The 22,850-nt window shown below is 34.8% G+C and overlaps 2 protein-coding genes across 4 annotated transcripts in view; both read right to left on the reverse strand.

Moving 5' to 3' along the window:
• Nucleotides 1–3,369: 3,369 nt before the first annotated feature.
• LOC111707336 (RNA-binding protein 25) lies at nt 3,370–11,988 on the reverse strand. 2 transcript variants are annotated; one of them, XM_023480437.1, is made up of 12 exons: nt 11,899–11,988; nt 11,602–11,651; nt 11,140–11,258; nt 9,983–10,126; nt 9,009–9,097; nt 7,651–7,759; nt 7,227–7,557; nt 6,956–7,190; nt 5,691–6,872; nt 5,293–5,581; nt 4,704–5,195; nt 3,370–3,811 (listed from the first exon to the last, which is right to left on the reverse strand). In XM_023480437.1, exons 2-12 carry the CDS (start codon nt 11,648–11,650, stop codon nt 3,632–3,634), a joined length of 3,219 nt encoding a protein of 1,072 aa, XP_023336205.1. In that variant the 5' UTR covers nt 11,651; nt 11,899–11,988; the 3' UTR covers nt 3,370–3,631. The 2 variants fall into 2 exon arrangements, with proteins under 2 accessions (XP_023336205.1, XP_023336195.1); XM_023480427.1 differs by having other exon boundaries at nt 6,956–7,557.
• LOC111707350 (ankyrin repeat and LEM domain-containing protein 2) overlaps nt 11,970–22,850 on the reverse strand; it is a 13,676-nt gene continuing 2,795 nt past the window's right edge. Inside the window, exons 5-15 of one of the 2 annotated variants that reach the window (XM_023480446.1) lie at nt 22,401–22,474; nt 21,649–21,996; nt 19,756–20,069; nt 19,363–19,436; nt 18,811–19,264; nt 17,636–17,763; nt 17,245–17,441; nt 16,923–17,088; nt 16,392–16,449; nt 16,003–16,299; nt 11,970–12,360 (exon numbers count right to left, since the gene is read on the reverse strand). In XM_023480446.1, the coding sequence (XP_023336214.1) occupies nt 12,178–12,360; nt 16,003–16,299; nt 16,392–16,449; nt 16,923–17,088; nt 17,245–17,441; nt 17,636–17,763; nt 18,811–19,264; nt 19,363–19,436; nt 19,756–20,069; nt 21,649–21,996; nt 22,401–22,474 (2,293 nt within the window). In that variant the 3' untranslated portion in view covers nt 11,970–12,177. The remainder of the gene's footprint in view (nt 12,361–16,002; nt 16,300–16,391; nt 16,450–16,922; nt 17,089–17,244; nt 17,442–17,635; nt 17,764–18,810; nt 19,265–19,362; nt 19,437–19,755; nt 20,070–21,648; nt 21,997–22,400; nt 22,475–22,850) is intronic. The other variant, XM_023480454.1, reaches the window with a different exon arrangement.

The following is a 22,850-nucleotide window of genomic DNA, read 5'->3' on the forward strand; positions in this document are numbered from 1 at the left end:
TCTTCTTTTTACGTAAATGTCGATTTTCAAACGCTAATAACTTCATCATTTTAAAGATATCTAAGTTCTCTAAAAAGCTAATGAAAGATAAGATTGGGCGAAAAAAGAGATCTTCAACTCCAGTCTGAATTACGGAATCCAACCACCAACAAGACAAATGTTCGACTTAAAGAGAACTTCCTGGGTATTTTGAAGGGCGTGGCTGCCTAGAGAAAATATTAAATGATATGGAGATTAAAAAACGCTAATAATACGGAATAAAGTTTAAAGGAAAAATTGTTTTTATATGCATTTACTGGTTTGTATCCCGCATCTACTTCAGGATGTTTTAGAAAAAGATTAGAGACAGATCGATAAAAGCGGCTAATGAGTGATAAAAAATATTAAAATCATATACAAAATCATATTGGTACATTTTAATCTTTCTTCTCTCAAAAGAACATTTCTAAGTGAGTGTAAAAGATAATTACAAAAAATACTATTAAAAATAGATATATTTGAGGTAAAAAGTTAAGTATATAATGTAAATATATCACAGGTTCTTTGTGGATGTTAAAGGGTAAACATTTTAGTATTAAAAAACCTATAAATTTAAATCCAAATTCACCGACGCTTGAACACGAGAAATAATGCAATATAATACGAAAACAATGATTAATTACAATGCGGTTTACTTGATCAATAAAAAAATCAAAATAAATAAAGATTTATAATGAAAATAGATTTTTATTGGAAAGATTTACTTGATCAAGTGCACATTAAACAAAGTTTCTTTTATTAAAACATTGAGATAAGAAACTTAGGAAAAGAAAAATAATTGGTCCAGATTACTTTATCAGTCGAACGCAAATTAACGGCGATTGTAAATTGTCCAAAGAAAGTAGGACTGATCAGGAAAACAAAATAAGGTAAAGTTAAGTATATGAAGATGAAGAGTAATGCCAAGGATGAGGGTTCGCAGCAAAATACAAATAGGACATTTTAATAAACAAATTAGCATATCTGCCTAGTACATTTAATGGATAAAATATATCCTTTATAACAATTTTCAAATGTCTAGTTGAGCAAAATGTTACCGAGTTTACAATTTTCTTTTAACATGTTCTGTAAAAAGGACCTCACTAGTCTCCTGGAGTTTATAATAACTCTTGTAATAATAGAGATAAATGGTGCATACTTTGCACCTATATTCTTTTAATCCATAAGGGACAGAAAAATAATTCAAATTTTTTTTCTTGATCAGGGGCGTAGAAAGGGGGGGGTGTGTGTGTGTGGCCCAAAACATGTATTTATAAAAAGAAATATTTTATTGCCGATATATCAATGATCTAAGATCCAAAATGAACCATTTTTATTGAAAGGAGCGCCAAGAATTCCAATATCGTTGACCACCCTTCTCATGGATTTAATTAGTCAAAAACTAACCATTTTGAACCATTCCAACCTTTAGAAAGTGTCTTCAATAGCTTAAGGATCCAAAATGAACCATTTTTATTGAAAGGGGCCCCTAGAAATTCAATTTTACTGAACACCCCCATCTTGGATTTTGTCAAAAACGACTAAAATAATAATTTTAAAATATTTTAATCCATACCATCTTTTAGGAAGTGTCTTCAATAGCTTAAAGATCCAAAATGAAACATTTTTATCCAAAATCAAATAGTTTTTTACAAATGAAATCCAAGAGGGGAGTGTTCAGTGAAATTGATTTTCTAGGCGCCCCTTTCTATAAAAATGGTTTATTTTGGGTCTATAAGCTATTGAAAACACTTTCTGAAAGTTGTATGGTTTGAAATAATCTAAATTAATTATTTTCTTAGTTTTGACAAATGAAATCCATAAGGGGGGTGTTTAGTGATATTTTTTATCTTGACGCCGCTGAAAAAGTATTTATTGTTTATCATTTCAAAGAAATATTAAATATTTTTATGATTTTACTTTCCTTTCCTTATTTAATTTTGCATTAATGGCATTGATTCTTCTTCAATTTCAAAAGTCTGATGTGTATCAAACGGCCCCCTGACTATTGGCTTTTTAGCCCCTGAACCATTCAGGGCTCCTCCGGTAAGGTGAATCTGTCCTAGTAAGGCTTTTTTGTTGCGGTCTAATATTCTGTCAGACCTAGAATCTTGAAAAAAATTATGAAATATCGGCAATAGAATATTTGTGTATATTAATACCTGTTTTGGGCCACCATATCAATGATCCAAGATCCAGAATGAACCATTTTTATTGAAAGGGGCGCCTAGAAATTCAATTTCACTGAACACCCCCATCTTGAATTTTGTCAAAAACGACTAAAATAATAATTTTAAAATATTTTATTCCATACCATCATTTAGGAAGTGTCTTCAACAGCTTAAAGATCCAAAATGAAAATTTTTTATCCAAAATCAAATAGTTTTTTACAAATGAAATCCAAGAGGGGGTGTTCAGTGAAATTGATTTTCTAGGCGCCCCTTTCGTTAAAAATGGGTTATTTTGGATCTATAAGCTATTGAAAACACTTTCTGAAAGTTGTATGGTTTGAAATAATCTATATTTATTATTTTCTTAGTTTTGACAAATGAAATCCAAAAGGGAGGTGTTTAGTGATATCTTTTATCTTGACGCCTCTGAAAAAGTATTTAATGTTTATCATTTCAAAGAAATATTAAATATTTTTATGACTACTTTCCTTTCCTTATTTAATTTTGCATTAATGGCATTGACTCTTCTTCAATTTCAGAAGTCTGATGTGGATCAAACGGCCCCCTGACTATTGGCTTTTTAGCCCCTGAACCATTCAGGGCTCCTCCGGCAAGGTGAATCTGTCCTAGTTAGGCTTTTTGTTACGGTCTAATATTCTGTCAGACCTAGAATCTTGAAAAAAATTATGAAATATCGGCAATAGAATATTTGTGTATATTAATACCTGTTTTGGGCCACCCCCACCCCCTCTCCTACGCCCCTGATCAAGAAAAAAAATTTTTAATATTTTTCTGTCCCTTACGGATTAAAAGAATATAGGTGCAGAGTTAACACCATTAATCTCTATTATTACAAGAGTTATTACAAACTCCAGGAGACTAGTGAGGTCCTTTGTTAAATAAATTCATAATTTCGGACTTTTCTCTCTCGATAATTATAACTTATGAATTATAACTTATCAATTATAACTTATCTCGAAACAATACATTGCTACATTCTAGTTTCTACAATATGCTTAAATTACCAAAATATCTATATGGAAAGAATTGTTTTATTTCAGCCAGTTCTCAGTGTTTCATTGATCTGAATATGATTGTGAAATATGAATGATGACTGATGGTATACTTACTAAACATGTGATATGAGAGAAAACTAGACATGTGAAATCAGAGAAACAAGTTTAATGCTTAGGAATTATATTTGCAATTGCATTGGATACAAAATTTAAAAATTAATTATTTTTGACTAAATGTTTGCTGAACTGCATATCTACAATAACCAGTCCCCACTCATAATATTACTTATTGATATATTATTTTAACATTAATGAATTCATCAAAACTTCTGTCAAAATATAATTTTAGAATTATGGAATTACACCTAATTCCTATTTTGCTAACCTAATTTTGATTTTAATGCCTTTATGCCTGTTTTTCCTTTGTCAGGGACCTATATTGAGTATTGTCGATATTTTATCAATCGTGTGAATATCTAGATTGAACCAATCAAAGGTAAAGTTCTCTCCATCATTTCCATAGTTCCCCGATTGTTGTACCAGGTTTACAACTAGGTTTAAGGATTCGTCCTCTAGCTCAGGGTCTGATAGTGCACTGTGAATTTCCTAAATACATAAATAAATATTTGGTGTCAGGTACTTTCCCAAAGGCATTTAACCAAGGGCGACTTCCAATGTGACAATTTTTCAAGTGACAACTTCCCAAATGTGCAATTTCCTAAACGGCAACTTTCCAGAGGTTAGGTTAGGCCCTCTGATGCGCCGCAGGCTGCATTGGGGACCGAGCGCAGTGGCTAGGATGTGTTAGGGGGCCGAGCGCTGCGACTAGAGCATGCTGGGGTCGAGCGCTGCGGCTAGGATAGTTTTGGGAAGTTGCCGCTTGGGTAATTGCACATTTGAGAAGTTTCCACTTGGGAAAATACTCTTGGGAAGTTTCTACTTGGGAAAAGTCTTTGGGAAAGTACCTAGCATCAAATATTTAACTTCCTGATATCCAAGAAACACGGACGTATTTTTAATTGGATGTTATCCAGTACAAATCTAGATATCTATTAAACTTGATACTCGGTCTAAAACAATCTTTCTGTCCTATAATGGTCACTGTATTATCTTTTTTGGATTTAGATATTGATGAAAAATATTAGTTTTTTTGTTTCAGCCCTTTAAGAAACAATGCAGGACGTTGTCATCAGCATTGAATGCATTCTATATTATTTTACCATTAAAAAATCTATTTACACATGAGATAAGGAAATTTTAATTTATTTTTAATTTCAGAAAATAATTCAGCATGCCACTAATCAAGGTTACCAGAGGCTGGGAATAAATTTTTATCCCCCATAAACGTACAAAAGTCTGGCGACCTTCAACAAATGAATAAGATGTAAAAGTGAAGCTCCATTAAGGTTTAACATGAGGAACTCCTAAATGTGAAAACTTTGCTTTATGACTCGAAACTCACCAGATGTTTACCAACAAGATTATATGTGAACTGTACCTGAATTCTGGTAATATATACAGGGTCGACAACCTCATGAAGTGAAGGAAATAAAGTATGTGATGCTTGACAAAGTTCATCCTCTGAACACTCATCCATACTCATCCGAGATTTTTTAATTCGCTCCGGTTCTATCACAGACGGATAAAGTTGTTCCTCTTTCAACTTTTCTTCCTTCATCCGCTCCTTCATCTCCTTTTCCTGAATTGCTCTTTCGTCTCTTCTCCGTTCTTCAATCAGTAACACTGCTTTAACTCTTTCTTCTTCAAGTTTTTCTTCTTTTAATCTCCCTTCTATTTTTCTCTCCTCTTCAATTTGTTCTTGACGCTTTTGTTTACTAAATTTGTCTTCGCTTAAATGAAATTCTTCTTTGAACTTCTTCAATTTTTTCTTCTTTTTAGGACTACGGTGAATACTACTACTTGAGAGAGGAGACAGAGGTTGAGTTAAGCAAAGTTTATCTTCGTAGGGAGTTATTAAAGGGCTCAGACTCTGAAAAGATTAATATTAATAGTAATAGGATTCTATGTATAGAAATTATGAAAATACATAAGCAAATAGATAGAAATAAGGGAAAAATAGAGCTTACCTTTTCCTTAACAGCTGGACGGACTGGAGATGGAGAGGATGATCTGGATACATAACTCGGAGATCTTGACATACTGGAAGATCTAGATCTGGACTTCAATCTTGATCTTGTTGAGGATCTTGACAATGATCTTGAAGCAGCGACAGATTTGGAGCGTGAATTTGATCTAGAGACAGATCTAGAGATAGATCGAGAGGAAGATCTTCTTACAGTTGAATTAACAAGTTTGCCAGGTTGTCCAGACTTCTCAGATTTAGTTTCGCCAAGATTTGAAAGAGCTGAGGTAGGTCTAAACATTTTTCATGCATTAAATTCTTTATATTATATATATTAAATTCTTTATATTATATATAATAAATTCTTTATATTATATATAATAAAAAATAAAATAAAATTACCTTGAATCGTTTTCTGATAAGTCGGAATCACTTTCAGAAATTGAAATTTTCTTTTTCTTCATGGGTTTAGGCTGACCATCTTTTCCTCCCCCTTTTGTTTCCCTCTTTCCTAAACTTTCATCTTCAGAAATATCTCTGTTTTTATTCTTGAAAACTGAGGCAACTAGGCTCGTTGCCTTAGCTTTTGTTTCAGGAATATCTGAATCAGAATCTGAACTATTCTTAATATCGGAGTCCGAGTCTGAATCAGAAAGCATTGCATTTCCAGTTTTTTTGTTTTTCTTCCCTGTCTGTTTTTCTTTCATCTCCCTCCTTCGTTTTTTCTCCTTTCTTTCGCGTTTTGAGCTATCCCGGATGCCCATAGACTCCTGTTCCAGTATATCAACTTCATGTTTTTCATCCTCTTGCTTGAACTTAAGTGATATGTCATCCCGGTCATTCTTTCTAAATTCCTTTTTTGATTCCTCTTTTATGAAATTCTTCATTTTCATGAAATCTTTTCGGGGCTTAACACTTTCTGTTCTGACTGAAATTGTACTTCCTTTATCAGATCGATTTTTTTGCCTATCCTTTTCTTTGGCTTTTTTCTCCCTCTCCCTGTCTTTTTTCTCCCTTTCTTTGCGTTCTTTTTCCATTCTTTCTTTTATTCTCTTTTCTTCCTCAAGCTTTTCCAACTTTTCCTTTTCTAAACGTTCCTTTTCCCGCTCAGCTTTCTCTTTTTCCAATCGCTCTTGCTTTTCCTTTTTCTCTCGTTCCTCCTTGGCTTTCCGTTCCTTCTCTTGCTTCTCCTTCAATAAGCGTTCTTTATCTTGTTTAGCTCTTTCCAATCTTTCTTTTGCTTCTTTGTCCTTCTTTTCTTTATCCTTTTTTTCTTTTTCCAATTTCTCTTTTTTCTCTTGTTCTTTTCTTAATCTTTCCTGTTCTGCTTTTTCTAGTCTTTCCTTTTCCTGCCTTTCTTTTTCTAGTCTTTCCATTTCTTTCTCCTTTTCCCGTTCTCGTTCTCTGTCTTTCTTCTTCTCCTCTTTGACTCTTTCTTCATCTCTCCTTTTTTTGTCCCTGTCCTTATCTTTGTTTTTATCCTTGTGCTTTTCATTGGAAGACTCTTCCCTCTTAATTTCTTCCTTTCTTCTGGAATCCTTATAACTCTTAGGGGATGATTTCTCCTGTTTAGCACTGTGATGCCTAAATAAATACAAACATATTAAGTAAGACGGGAAAGGCAAACTAACAGAAAAACTAAAAATACATAAGGTTTTCTTTTTTACCGTGAATGAGAAGATTTCGATGACGAGGACGTTGAATGTCTATCCGATTTTTCACTTTTACTCCTATCCTGATCCTTAGATTTAGTAGGAGAGTGTTTGGATGACTTTTTCTTGTCCTTTCCACGCTCTTTTTCACGCTCCTTCTCTGTGTCACGCTCTTTCACTTTGTCACGTTCTTTATCTTTGTCTCGTTCCTTATCTTTGTCTCGTTCCTTATCTTTGTCTCGTTCCTTATCTTTGTCTCGTTCCTTATCTTTGTCTCGTTCCTTATCTTTGTCACGTTCCTTCTCCTTTTCCCTGTCTATTTCCTTTTCTTTTTCACGATCTCTAGACTTTTCACTGTCCTTTAATTTTTCATCTTTTTTTATTTCTTGTTTCTTTATAGGAGTACCAAACAAGACTGCAAAGTCACTTTTGGGTTTTATGATAGATTTAGTTTTCTCCTCTGTAGCAATCTTCTTTTTTTCGTCTCGTCTTTCTCTTTCTTCTTTTTCACGCTTGTCTCTATGTTTTCTCCTCTCTTCATCCTTTTTATCCCTTTCTTTATCCTTGCTTCGGCTCTTTTCCTTGTCTCGGTGTCTTTCATTCTCCTTATGCTTGTCCTATGGATTGATATTTATGATCATTACGTTAAGACTGTGATGTCCAAAATCCATAAAACGAAAAAACGTTTGTTAATGATTGTTAAAGGTTACCTTGTTACTTTTCCCTTGATCTTTCGGAGAAATTTTTGCATCACTTATTTTCCCTCCTCCAGCTAACAACTTTCTTCGAAACTCTTCACTTTTAGAGGGTAATGTCATCCTTAAATGCAATAAAGGTTGAGGGTTTGATATTCAAATGAGGATTTTCTTTTTGAAGATTATGAAATTCAATTGGGAAATCCTAAATATTCGTATATGTGGGCAGGGGCGGATATAAGGATTCTGTAGGGGGGGGTAAAAATTTTCAGTTTAGCGCGCGAAGCGCGCCGAAATTTTTTTTACCCCCCCCTAGAAATTTTTTTACCCCCCCCTAGAAAAATATCATGATGTATATCAAATTATTGGTTTTAATTGGGTTTGCTTTGCATTTTCCACTCATTTCTGGGATTTACAAACTCAATCTAATAAAGGCTTCATTACATACCTTTCAGCTTTCACCTTGTTTTATACCCTTCATTAAAGTCATTCATTTTACATTAACTACAAAGATCTGTACTAAAAACTGAATTTATTTATTTTAACTAAACTTTTTATATTAAGTTTGCTGGCAAACATTGACAAAAAAGGCAGTAATATAAAAAATAATAGTTTTACTCTAAGAGGAAAAAGATGTTACTTTTTTAAATNAAAAACTTTTACTATCATGAAAATGCACTTGAGTGCAGACTAATCAATAGGGAATGCATTTTTTTTTGAAGTAAACTGTAACTTCTAGAGGCAGCAAGTGGAGTAACCCCTGCTATTCAGGACCTGAATATATGTTCAGGGGTAATTACCTCTAGGATTCTAGGGGGGGGTATTTACCCCCAGGATTCTAGGGGGGGGTATTTACCCCCAGGATTCTAGGGGGGGGTAAATAACCCCAATAACCCCCCTTATATCCGCCACTGTATGTGGGGAAATGATTCTGCTAAGTACAGAGCGTTCCATATCATATTATATTATCTTCCAACCTTTAACGCCAAAATACGAATGTAATACTGGAAAAACCTACTATTTTCTTCATGCATATTTTTATATCAGCCTATTACAATTCTTCAAAATGATTCATCAATTTTAAATTTTCTGATTAGTCCTGAAAATTGAAGTTTAGAGCAAAAGACGATCTAATATGATGTGGGACACCCTGTAGCTACACCCAATACTCTTTTATTTATATTAGTAAGTTTCCGTAGTACTTTATTAGAAGCTCATTATGTTTTGTAGACCAAAGTTGAACATTTCTAAATTTCTCTGTGAAGTTGATGTGATCAGTAATATTTCTTAAATTATTTTTATACCGGGCATAGAATAAAAAGATGGTTACCAAAAACGTAAAAAAATAAATGAAGAAACAACAGTTTAATTACCTAATAGGTTTCTTAAGATTGAACTCCTTGGAGTATCCTAATTCTCCTGGAACAGCCGATTGGAGCAGAAGTTCATACGTTATTTGATTCTAAACATAGATCATTAGTAATTAAGTAAAAAAATCCCGAAACGAATAAGGCGAACATTTGCCCTGCAAGCAGCAGTAATAAAAGGAAATAGCCCAAAAGAAAGCTTAGCCCAGAGAATGTCTTGACATATCGGACTCTATTTATTGCTTTTAACTTAGTGCTTCAAGACAAATCTTTTGATACTCATTCTGATATATTTTGAAGATATTTTTGTGAACTAATCAACCTTAAATTTCATAAAAACCGGTTTCCGGTTGGCAATTTCAATTTGCGAGAAAAATGTCTTTTAATAATGTTGTTTTATTATCCAAAACTAATCCTGAGTGGAATGGAAAATATTGATCATCCAGAAAAGTGCAAGTTAATAATTTTTTTGCCCCAAGACCTTTTAGGGAGCTGACGGTCCGAGCGTTAAACAATTGTCTTGTTTTCTTGCTGGGCAACCCAAAATATATAGCCCTGGCTAACATAATATTTTACATAGTAAGTTTTAGATGACTGGTTAAAAAGAAACGTGAAAGGGGGGAGGGGGGCACAAAATGTATGCTACTTTAATCAAAACATAGGTAAAGGCCAATCGATATTTGAGCATTCCGACCGACGTGCTATGCTAATCGCCAGCTGATACCTTGTGAGGCATCCTACCACAAATTTGATATGCTGTATATCGATTTATATGTTACTGGGCCCAAGGATTATATTTTTATGGTTAAAAATTTCTGTTTGAGCACTCTGTTAGGCACGAACCAAAAAATGCATGTGCAATGTACAATACATATTTTTAAGTTCAGATGCAAAAATCACACTGTTGCACACTGTTAAAAATTCCCAGAGAGTAATAAGTCTTGTGACCCCCCCCCCCGTTATCAATCTTTAAGACCCACCTTTTCTAAATTTTTTTCCTGAGTTTGGAAGTATATCTCAATTGTAATTCCAAAGCTCCCGTATCCGGTTTCTTTGACAGAATATGGTGGTTTCCGAATTACTCTGTGCGGTTTGGTAAAAGATTCATGAAGTTTGAACAATACCTAAAACAGATTAAAATCTGGAAATCATGACAAATCAGTTAAATATAATGTAAGATTACGGAAGCCTCTTACTTCTGCCTTGTTATACATAACAATTCCATTTATAATTATACAGTTCTAACGCTACACATAAGAAAATAAAAAAGGAGAAAAAAATTTTCTTTGGGGATATTTTTTTGAAGAATTTTCCCCGCCGTGGGATTTTTAAAATTTGAAGAAAAATTAAATTAAAAAGAAAAAGAAAACAAGAATTTAATAATTCCGAAAATACTGGGGGGGAAAGCTCGTAGTTTATAAAGAATGGGTCGACATGTTAGATTCACATTCGTAAATATTTAACTTTAGTATGATCAAGGACGACGTAAATGTTCTTAATGTTCTATATATATATTATACTTTTTAACTTCTATATTTTATATTTGTTTTGTGGTTCTTAGCAAAATATATTCCAAAATTGGGTGCAAAATTTGAAAGAAAATTAGAGCCGACGGAGGCCTATACCCAGAGGTTCCAAGTGTTAAGGAAAACATATCATACTCACAAATCTTTACAACTATTTAGTATATATCCTCATTACATCAAATCCTGCTCCTACGATGTTATGTGAGTAATCATTCAATTTTAAAACTGGTTACCATCAACGTCGAACGAGATTTTACAATTGTCTTGCTTGCAACGGGTTTAACAATATATAATCAACAGAGGAACATAATTTAAACAATTACAACCCTTCCCCCCCCCCCCCGGGGTAAATGATTTATGATGAATCAGGGGACGGGAGGCAGGGGGGGTGTTAAGTTTTTTTCAACCTTTTTGATACCTTTTTCTCAAGAAAAAATAATTAATTAATTTCCTCATAAAATTGTTTAATTCAGCTAAAAAATTTCATGGCACTCCGCGCAAACATACATAAAATTATTTTCAAAGAGGGGGGGGGGGGGTGTAGAAAGAAAAAAATGTCCCAAGAAACAAAATCCCATTGAACAATGAACAGACAGTGTAAAATTTTCTACCTTATCCACATAGTTATCAATTCTGTTTCCGTCTATACCCTTGACCCAGACCTCCCAGTCGTGAGTATGCTTGGTACCATCAATGATCAGAGGTTCCGCACGTAGTGTAGCTTTATGTCCTGACAACATCACGCTATTCTAGAAAATGATAACGACAAACCAGGAAGGTAAAGGTATTTCTACAAAACAACTCTTCTGGATGTAATGCAATGTCTTTACTGATAAAATAATTATCGTTATATTAACATTTCTGGGAGTTTTTATTCTAAAAATAAAAATAGACTTGATTTTTTTTAAAGAAAATATTCTCTAATAATAAATATTAAAAATTAGATTAAAGTTTTTCTTGCATTCTAAATAATTAAAAAAAAAAGAAGGCAACAGGTTGATTAACATTACGAATTAAGAATTTTGAGAAAAAACATGATGTTGGATGTTTTAAATAGTAAGCGTGATCTGTTCCTATCTCTAGAACAATTTCTATGGGTAGAGCTTCCCTCTTTTCTCCCATCCTAAAAATGAGAAATTAAAAATTAAAATAATTGTACGTTTACCCCATACTCCCCATCGCAAGGATTATAAAATAATTTTTTCAAACAAATCCAATTAAAAATTTGTGGAATAATTTAAATCAAGTTCACGTTTGTTTTAATTGTGTCCCCTACTTGCAAAACTTTACTACTCAAATATTAATAATGGGTTCAGGACAGTTACACAAAAAGAAGTAACTTAAACATGAAGGCATCATAAATGTCTTACCTTATGGCATACTAACAGTGATACTCAATCCAGCCGCAAAATCATTTTTTATCGTGGGAAAAAAATTCCAATCTGAATAGGCAACATTCGTTTATACTCCAAATTTTCAGGTAAACTGGTTTCAAATCACAGAAATACGGAGGGATATTAGAAATAGATATGAATTATCAAAAATAATATATCACAAAACAATTATAAATTATATTTTTTACAATAGTAATTTACATTACCACAAAATGTATTTGTCGTATGATATCAAAATTGACGTTCAACCTTCGCTTAATTAAAGGAAAAATCTAAGTCAAGCTTTCTTGGTAAAATATCAGGTTTGTGGTTGATTGGTTTCTCCGGCCAGCTTTGGGTCTCTTCCTCACTATAGTTCCCTAACATGATCAGGTACATTTTCAAGTTTGGAAAATCATGGAGTTCGTCTAACTCAATTTCCTTCAGTGCCATATATACCTAATATAATATACATTTATAGAAAATTTTTAAATAGTTTTAATTTGGGAAAAATCAAAATATGGCAGAATACAGATGGAAATAATGAAATTCAAGGGAAAGGATTTGAAATAATGCCAATGGTATTGTATAGAATGGGAAATATTAATGGTGCATCCCTTCTAGGGATGAAAATTACAGCTCATCTAGCAAACCTTCCAGGGTGATTAACAGAAGCTTGTGGAAAATGTTAAATTAAATGTAATCGAGAATGCAGGAGGTGGAATTATGGTCCGCATCCGAACTTGTGGGTAGGGGAGTCAAAACGGTTTATGAAAAAAATATAAAGATTTAAATGGGGAAAAGTTTGGCATATTCTTTGCCAATATAACCAGTACAACAAGCAGTTGTCTGACTGCCTCCGGTATCAGGGCTCACAACTCCCCATTTTGCATAAGGGGTACAGTTATAGGGTTTCCTTAATCCCCTAACTCGGAAAGAGTATAATAAAGAAGAAGAACACGGAGCAATCCTCCATACCCTTCTTACTACAAACCTCCTTATCTCTACCCTACCTGCTCTACAACTCGATGTTAAAAGAACTAAGGCCCTTAAGTGTAAAAAAAAAGAAAAAAAGAAAGAAGAAGAATACTTTGAACAGGAAAATTAGAAGGGGATTTAAAGTGTAAAAACAAGAAACAAAAAGCAAAAAAGAAAAAAAATTGAACAGAAAAAAGTGGGAGGGAATCTCTTAACAGATTGAACAAATTGAACAGAAAAAAAGTTGAAGGAAATCTCTTGACAGTAGAAATATAGGCTTTGAAGACGTCCCCTCCCCCCCCGGGAGGGGGTGTATAAAGCACGCCCCCCTCTCCCCAAGAAAATATCATGGAAAGTGTGTCAAAAAGCAGATGACGCAAAAATTGATGTGTCAGCTACCTGCAAGGGAAGAGGGTAGTGACCTTGCACACTCTCACTCCCCCCCCCCCCCTTCAGGACCTCAAGAATTCAATATAATTCCAAGAATACAGGGCTTGGAAAAATAGTTCTTTCTTGTAAATTGGCTAATTACAAGGGCATCCAAAAAATTAATTTCTTTTTATTTTCAAAATTAGCCAAAGTGTATGATTGAAGAATGGGCGATCAAGAAAAAATGAGGAACAAGAAATATAGAAATCTCAAAATATTTCCCTCTGATATCAGATAAATATTTTAGAATATTGTAAAATTTAATTAAAACAAATCATCAAAGTTAAAAAACCAGTACAACAAGACCTGAGATAATAAATTCGTAAAAACAGGTAAGTGCGTTCCTGTTCAAGCACCGAGCAGTAAATACAACTAATCCTACAGCCGAGCCAGTCCAGGTAAAACGTGCTTTTAGGAATGTGAATGGGGTTGGAGGTCCAACTAAAAAGAGATTGGTTGTGAGTATTCTAGAAGAGCAGTACCTGATCTAGGATTGGCAGTAACCCACTCGAGGGAAGGTCACCATGAATATTTATCAACGTTCAAAGGATACAGGGAAGTTACGATTGAGTAAGGCTTCGGAGCAAAGATGGGAGAAGGGCTGATGCTGTTAATTAAGGAGTGGGTCAAGCACTCCTTGTTTAATCCATTAGACTCAGAAAAAGAGAAAGAGAAGAGCTGGGTGATGTTGCATGCGGAAGAGTCAAGAATTGCAGTGGGATTTATTCATATGACAGCACAAGTACCAAACAATGAAGAGTTTAAAGTGTGGAATAATAGGATGTATTATTATGATAATGAGCAGATCAGGATCAGGAATACGCTGTCCTCACTACTTTGGTTTACTTGGGGAGTGAAACAGGGAAGCGCACTACCAGTCCTTCTATTTGCTCTGTATATTGCCGGATTGGGTATGAAACTCCAGGAGATGAAGCTGGGAGTGGAGCTTGGGGGAGGAGACCTCACAGGGATGTTTTACGCAGATGATTTAATTTTAATCTCAGGAACTCCATGCAGTGCAGAGGAATGAATACCCTGCTAGGGTTGATGGATAAATACTACAGGGTTACAAGGATGTCTTTGTCAGTGACCAAAACGTTTGTACTGAGTACTAGGAGAGCTGGTAGATCCTGGAATATAGGTAAGTCGGGGAACACACTGGAGGACTCAATGATGGCCAAGTATCTAGGAGTCAACATACAGTTGAGAGGAAAATGTACAGTCAGGAGAGAGGAGGATGTCATCTCCAGTGCAATGAGATTTACTCACTCTATCATGAATCTGACCAGAGCAAACCTTGACTGGTCTCGGGTTGCACGGATTTTGTGGGAGTCATTTGGAGTACCCTCCATTCTTTATGCTGTGGAGGCTATGGTCTTAAGCAAAGAGACTGTTGTGGCCATAAAGAAGTTTTAGACCGATGTTGGAATTTTCATCCTGCAGACCCCAAGGTCGACCTCCAAGGTATCCACGTGGACGGAGACTGGTCTGATGCAGTTCAAGTAAAGGATCTGGCTCAGGGTGGCAGTGTACTACTGGAGAATTGTGAACAGGAAACAGGATCAAATCCTGAAAGAGTGTGTTAAGGAGCTATAAGAACAAGGAGTGGATGACCCTTTGATGAGACAGATATTGGAGATAGAAAAAAAGATGAGGTCACCAATTACGGGACTCAAGCTCAAGGAGCTCAAGGAGAAAGTAATTGAGAGGGCTGTCATATTCGTCCTGGATATCAAGAGAGAACATGGATCCTTGAAATCTCATCCTTAACCGTCCGAGTGATTCAGGCTACAAAACCATGTGAGTGACTCACAGTATAGTATGATACTTAACATGGCAACAATGTCAGGGAATCTTCTGTAAGTTTGGTAAACAGTGGAAGATATGCCCGGACTGTAGGAAGATTGGTCAAGATTTGAAGCTGGATGAAGGGCATGTGATCCTTGGGTGTTCACTAGTATCAAGCACACGAGGGAGCACAGGGGTAGAAGAGCTCGTCAAGCCACAAGTGTAATGTTAAGAGGATTTCTTGGGCAGGACAGAGCTGGGGTGGTAGAACTCCGGAACAGAGCAGTTCATATCCATCCACTGGTGGGGCAGTGGCTTCTCAAAACGAGGAATTTGCCCTAATAATGCAACTGGAGAATTTTGATCTGGCAGGGGTAGGCTTGCCTCCTAGCATGCAGAATATCCATGATTACAGATAGTTAAATGATTGTTTAATTTATTGAAGTCATGGTGGTCTTAAAAAACAAAACAAAAAAAAACATGTACCTTCATTAAAAGTACAGATATTTAATGTAACAATCTGGAAAATTTTTTAAATGAATAACGTGTTTAAGAGTGCTATACTAAAGAACATATTGAACCAAGAGTTTAGGGGGGCCAAGGAGGTTGGCCTATGGCTACAGAATACAACGGGTTCTGGTAACCCTGCACCCGGGTACACTTGCATCCAGGGTTCAGTAATAGTACATGCCTTAAGAGAACTAAACAGGCTACCCCAGGCGTGATTTATTTGCGTATCGTTCAGGGGAGTGCTGATGGGTGGGATTGCCTGGGACCAGGAACAACCCCAGCAATTTTCTTCAAATGAATAAATAAAATAGGATAAAAGGCTCTCTTAAATTCATACTAAAAAGGCCTGAACCACAAAGAACAAGAAAATCTTATATCTTTCTTAAACAGAAATACCTGACGATCCTCCTGGCACGGTTTAGTTCCATGAAGATAAAGAAAAACACCCTCATCTGCTGTAACCATACTGGAAGGAGCGGGGCTGTCAGGGGGTGTACCATATTCAGAACTTCCAATACTACTTATACTAGAATTTCTCCAATTGTGTTCTCCAGATAGATCTGGAGGAGGAGAAAAGTCTCCAGAAGATGACGGCTCTCTAGGTTTTTGAGCTCCGATAGGCGAATTTATCCATGAAAAATCTTCAGAAACTGATTCTCGCCCTAGCTCAGAAGAGTCACTGCCGGAGAAAACCTGAACTCAAGAACATTACAATTTTATAAAAAAGTGAATACGAAACAAAATTCTCAAAATGTGATATTTGATTACATTGAATTGTAATTTTCCTTTGAATGCAGAAACTTTCTGGCCTGGTTTACTTGCTTCGTAGAAACCCTTGAATTCCTTCCATTAATATTCAGTTGATTATTTCAAATTGTGTAATGTACATGCTATTAATTGAAATTTATTTCTTTAAAGTTGGTTTCAGTTTTATCTGTTAGGTTAAAGTTTTTCTTATCTGGAGATACATTCAGGGGTGATTATTTTTCAGAATTAATAATATTTAAAGATTTAGGAAAAAAATTGGACATAAAAGGCAAGTTTTTCTTTATTTTACTTTTTACTCAAAAATTTATTTATTTTCTCCGAAAATTTATTTATTTTCCCAATACAGCGAGTAAAACTAATTATGCCGCTCCGCTCGATCATACATAAAATTTGGAGGGAAAAAATAATAAATTTACAGTGCATGAAGTTTGAAATCGACAGGACAGGTAGACTGACCAAAATTTCTATGTTCAAAGCCAGATATATATTTATATATGTGATGCAAATAAGATTTTATTTTCAATTTACTTCAGATATCAATGGTTTGCCTCGTGTTTGAAGGGAGTAAGTCCCAGAGTGTTTCCAGGTTCTGATTCTCAGGAAATCCTTGATTCTCCATATAGTATACCAGAATCCGAGCTAAAGGTTGAATCTCACGAAGTCGTGACAAATCTTTGCGCTGAACACCGGGTAAACGGAAGCTCATAACATCTCCTATTATTTATCAAAAATCTAGATTAGGTATTTTGTTTGGCCACAGAAACATTTAATTAAAAATGCATTGTTATTAATTAGGGTGAAATTCCTAATTAAGTAGGGTTTAGTATAAAATTAAAAAATGATTCTTAAAAAATTTAATTGTAATATTACCTTGAACATTTTGATCCGAAGATCCAATTTTAAAACTCGCCAGCCGATCTAGGATTTCTTTTATTTTATCAAGTTCTATAAAATCCAACTCCACATCTAACTCTGCTACAATTCCCTCCACAACCCGAATCAAGAGAGCGGAGTAGTCTAAGCCTGTCCATCTACCAGCCGGGTCGCTTCTCATATTGTTAATATGTCTTTTAAATAATTATTACAAAAACAAAACAAAAACGCTAGAGCTATATTCTTGAGATGTCTCGAAACTTCTCGAACACAAAGCTTTCAGCTCAAAACCTCAAATATTCAATACTTTGCATTCATAGTACCAGTAAAGTTGATTCTATTTAAAAGAAAAGAAAATTTGTTGCTGGGTTTTTAGTAATAATTATCCCTGCGCAAAGTTTCCCAGTGTGGAAGTAAAGCTGAGCCCCAGTCTTGAATCTCTAGGTCGGAGTCGGAGCTAGGAACGGAGTTGGTGAGAGCGTGAGAGAACATGAAACTGAATTGTGATACCAAATCCTAAATAGCAATTGGTGCACTCTATGTAGAACAAAGAATGAGACCAAGAATGGGTTTTATTACTCTTATTACTTCAAAAATGATTAACTGCTGGAGACTAGTGAGGTCCTTAATACAATATCTATCTATATACTTTGCTTGTCTGGGTGTCTGTTTGTTTGTTTGTATCGAACAAACGTCAAAAATGCTGAACCGATCGGGCCTAAATTTTGTGTGGGACTTTACATGTCCCCAGGGAAGATTTATTTATATATGTTCAAAATTTCAAAATTTTATCTACAACAAATTTGATTAGCATTAAATTTTGAAAATCCACAACATTTTTTATAAAATCTGCGAACTTTTTTGTTTTTATTTAACAATGTATGCGAAGAGAAAATGTTCACAAATGGAATAGAAGACCGCAAATATTTTTCGATGTTGCGTAATTTCACAAACTTAGCTCTTGGAGGTGGGGTGGGTGTCCACACACCCAGTTAAAAAAATGTATGCTTCCTTAATTTAAAAAAGAAAGAACCCGTGTCAAGTAAGACATTTTGTAATATCTCTTTCAATATTAATAGCAGCCGGTTCTATTTTTGAACGTAAGACTCATATAATTTGTTAGGAGCAGGATATGAAGTCAGATTGTCGATATCTCTTTCCGGAGTCTTGGAACCTCTGAAAAGTGACCTCCGTCGGCTCCGATTTTTTATCTAATCGAATTTATCAATGAATCATCCGGTTTATCAATAAATGACCTAGATAATCAATACACCATCTAGTTAGTAATCAATCCTTCGGTTTATCGATCAATCATCATCATTGGGAGTATATATTTAAAAAATGGGCTATTTATGTCCAACGAGGCCGGAGATAAAAAATCGGAGCCGACGGAGGTCACTTTTCAGAGGTTCCAAGACTCCGGAAAGAGATATCGACAATCTGACTTCATATCCTGCTCCTAAAAAATTATATGAGTCTACGTTCAAAAATAGAACCGGCTGCTATTAATATTGAAAGAGATATTACAAAATGTCTTACTTGACACGGGTTCTTTTTACTTACCTCGACTTCTTGACTAGGCCTTCGTACTCTGGATCCATGGGGCTCAAGAGAATCCAGTGTACCTCCCTCATTATCCTTATCCAGGTTCAAACAATTAAGATTGGAGGATAGAGTTGTAACTGGACTTGGAGGATCATGTTTAATGATATTATCCGTTGTATCTGAATGGGTTTCCCTGGTTCCAGAAGTTGAAGCACTCAAAAACGAATGATTATGTTTTGATATGAACTCCAATTCCCCCATATCAAATATATTATCGTCCTCCTCGACTTCTTTACACCTTTCCTCATCCTCACGTCTAGCAAGTTCTTCGTATTTTTTTGAAAGATATTCTTCCAGTGCCTCTAAACCCTGAGGACTTTGAAGATCAATATAGTCGTTTAAAAAAGGCCAGTACTCTCTCCAACTAGTTCCAGTCTTACGAGCTGCAGCTCTACATTGGCTCTCTAACCCTCTATACAAAAAATCGTATGGATTAGCTTAAGACCAAGGAATCTTTAAGTTTCGCTGTTAATTGCAATTTGTTAAAAAACAATATGTCTTTGTACTCGCCTTGCTGGATCTTTAAGACGGTGTCGAGTAGCGGAGGCAACCTTTAATTCTTTAAACAGAACACTCGCTTCTTCCTGGAAAGAGATTCTGCTTTAAGTTAGTTACAAAATAAGGATTAAACAATGAAGTTAAAGGGATGTTATATTAAATGCCCCTCCAAAATGTTCAAAATGTTTAATTCTGATAATTCTATATTTTTTCTTGCAGTATAAATGCCCAATTCACTTTTGCATAGTACCCACAATTGACAATTATCAGTTTTAAAATAATTATAATAATGATTTCTAATTCAATCTTGATCAATTTATTGGACAACGCCAATCTTTGTATACAGGGTCAGATGAAATTACGCTTTCAGTCTCATTAAGTTAGATGATTTGCTTTATATTTTACCTCCGTGACAGGACCTAGTATTGCGGAGAGCATGACTGAAGACATTGATGCAGGAGAATTCAGCGATAGTGGAGATTTAGCAGATACGGGAGATCTGGTGGATAGGGGAGATCTGGTGGATAGTGGAGATCTGGTGGATAGTGGAGATCTGATGGATAGGGGAGATCTTGAGATTAAAGGAGATAAACTTAGAGCAGATCCAGGAGAAAAGGAAGAATATGATTTAGGGTTCAATGGTGATTTTTGAGAACTTGTGTTCAAGTCTTCAGGAGATAACTGAACGTTTAACCAATCCTTCTGTGGAATGGGATCTCCTTAATAAAAATACAAATTTATAATCAGAGCTAAATTTTAAGTGAACCTCCATGCAAAGATTGTAGTAACAAATTCCCAACTTTACCCCTTAGATATCCAATATTCATGTTTATAATTTAAAAAATATATTATTTTCAATTTTCAACTAGGGAGGGAACCCCCGGACGCCAAGAGCCTCTGCCATGCAGACATCGAGCCTCCCAGATTCGCTAGGCAGACCGAGCCTCCACTATGCAGACCAAGCCTCCGCTATGCAGACCATGCCTCCGCTATGCAGTAAACGAGCCTCCACCATGCAGCACAGCTTTTTATAAATCTTGGTTTTTATGAGTGATGAAAACTTTTAACAATTTTTTTTGACGTAGTGGCATAAGAATTTTACTTAAGATTAGAGTTGTTCATTGATTGTCATGATTAGGAACATATATGGACTCATAAAGTGGTTTATAAGATTTATATTAAAACTTTAAACATTTCTTACGCAGAAAGGAAGATATTAGGAGAAATATTTCTGAAGTAAACTTGGTTTGTTTTGTTGTAATCTTTGATTTAAACAATACCTTTTTTTGAAAAATGTTAAGATTTAAATAATAAATACAAATTTTTTAGATTTAGTGTAAACTTTAAAAAAAGGTATCGCCAAAATCAAAGATTATAAAAGATGAAATGAAATTCAATTAAAATTTTTTTCTGAATATTTTCCTTTTTGTGTAAAAAATGTTTGAAGATTTAGATACCACTTTATTTGTCATAATTAGGCACTATATATGATAATTAATAAATACTTCTCATCTTTGAGAAGCCTCTCATGCCACTTTGTCTAAAAATTTCAAAAAAATCTTTTATCTAAACTTAAAACACAAGATAAAAAAAACCTACTGTATTACACAGGCACATTTTGATGTGTTGCGCATGCTCATTTCTGCAAAGCGGAGGCTTGGTTTGCCTAGCAACTCTGGAAGGCTCGTGTCTGCATAGCGGATGCTCATGGCGTCCGGGGGTCCCTCTCTCATTAAACACAGGGGTCCACTCTTCTAACAGGACTAGGGTTGAGATTTAAATGGATATTACTGAATTAAGGTATATCAGAACTTCAAAAAACGAAAAAGGTAAGTGAACATGTTGTTTTAAAGTATAGAAAGGTAAGTTTGCATGTATAAATATAAAAGAAAAAGGTGAGTGTGCCCTGTGCATGTTGTCAGTATAAATTAATTAAGTTAATATCAATATTGATCTATGTTGAAAAGATCAATATAAGAAGCGTGTAAGAATGAATATTCTTCAACTAGTGTAATAATTTCCATTCTTTAATGCACGGAGCGTGTAAGAATATAAGGAATCATAAGAATATGCATTCTTTCACGCTCTGATCGTGTGATAATTTCCATTCTTACACGGTCTGAGCGTTAAAGAATGAAAATTCTACACCTACAGGCTACAGCGTAAGAATAAGGATGCTTAAACACTAGGAAGCGAACAGTATTGAAATTGTTCCTCCTGAACTGTGAAATAATGGGAATTCTTACACGATAGGTTTACTACTATGGAGCCGGACAGATATGATATTATATTTATTACCTAAGCTAGATGGAGCAGAATATTCAAACTCCTTATAAACTGGTATGTAAACGAGACCCTGAATCAGGTTTTTTATTCTCCCTTCTACAATAGGATCATTGATCCGGGACCTGGAGCACACTACATCACCCGCTGTATCCCCGTTTCTATTCTTTAATTCAGGATTTATCTGAGGCTGTTCCATTAACAGCTCTACCATTCCTAGCATTCCAAATTTGGAAGCGTAATGGAGCGGTGTATCTCCTATAGTCTTATCTGGCATATTGATGTAGTAATCGAGAATGCGATCCCTTCGAAACATATTCTGCGTTGGATCCTCATCAGGGTACATCACACGGGTCATATCTCCTAGAAAATATTTCTTTTAATTGCTAGAAAATTGCGAGGAAAACTGCGTCGCATGAATCTGAAACCAGTTACAGATAAAAATAAAATCTAATGTTATTTTTGGTATTCTCTTTCTCGCATTTCCTTGGGATTTACTCTGAACACAAAAATTTTAACAAAAAAGACTTGCGAGAAGAAAACGCTTTCTCACAGTATTAAATGTTTGAGCGAATTGGAAATTTGTTATTTACGTTTTTTTGCTGCTGAATGCTCAATTACAGAAACTAAATAATTTTTTGTAAAAAGTAATTAAGTAATTTTTCTTCTAGATATCAAACAAAAACATTTCTTCCGTAAAATATCATACCTCTAATTTATACCCATTTTGATGTTTTCACACTTAAAGAGAATTTTTTAGTCCTTACCTTTGATAAAGTCCAAAATTACAGTGGCGGCCTCAACTTTACCATGAGTTGCGGCTACATGAAGCGCATTAAGCCTAAAAATAGATGGGTCAGTTTCGTTCATTGGATTCAAACATATAAGCAGAAACCCAGACAAGCAAAGTATATATATATAAAGATTAATTTGCAAAATTGCATATACTATTTTGCAGAAATTATTTACAGGGTGGCCAAAACTTTTTTGAACCCATCCGTACAAAAATCCGTACATTTTCAGAAGAAATCCGTACAATCCGTACAATTTTCGAAAAACAATCCGTACAATCCGTACAATTTTTTTTTAAAAAATCCGTACAATCCGTACATTTTTTTAAACCAATCCGTACATTTTTTTAAAGATCCGTACATTTTTTTAAAAAATCTGTACAATCAGCACAATTTTCGAAAAAAATCCCATTTTTGAAAAAAAAA

Source organism: Eurytemora carolleeae, unplaced genomic scaffold (assembly GCF_000591075.1).
Source record: "Eurytemora carolleeae unplaced genomic scaffold, Eaff_2.0 scaffold39, whole genome shotgun sequence".
NCBI lineage: Eukaryota > Metazoa > Arthropoda > Copepoda > Calanoida > Temoridae > Eurytemora > Eurytemora carolleeae.

Excerpts from the sequence above, each read along its gene's own strand:
- LOC111707336 (XM_023480427.1), bottom strand. The coding sequence starts at position 11,650 with ATGGGAGAAAAGAGGGAAGCTCTACCCATAGAAATTGTTCTAGAGATA. Across the intron at positions 9,098-9,982 it reads AGGAAAAAAATTTAGAAAAG|AATCAAATAACGTATGAACT; the intron begins GTGGGTCTTAAA and ends ATCTATGTTTAG. Across the intron at positions 6,873-6,955 it reads TCGAAATCTTCTCATTCACG|GCATCACAGTGCTAAACAGG; the intron begins GTAAAAAAGAAA and ends GTATTTATTTAG.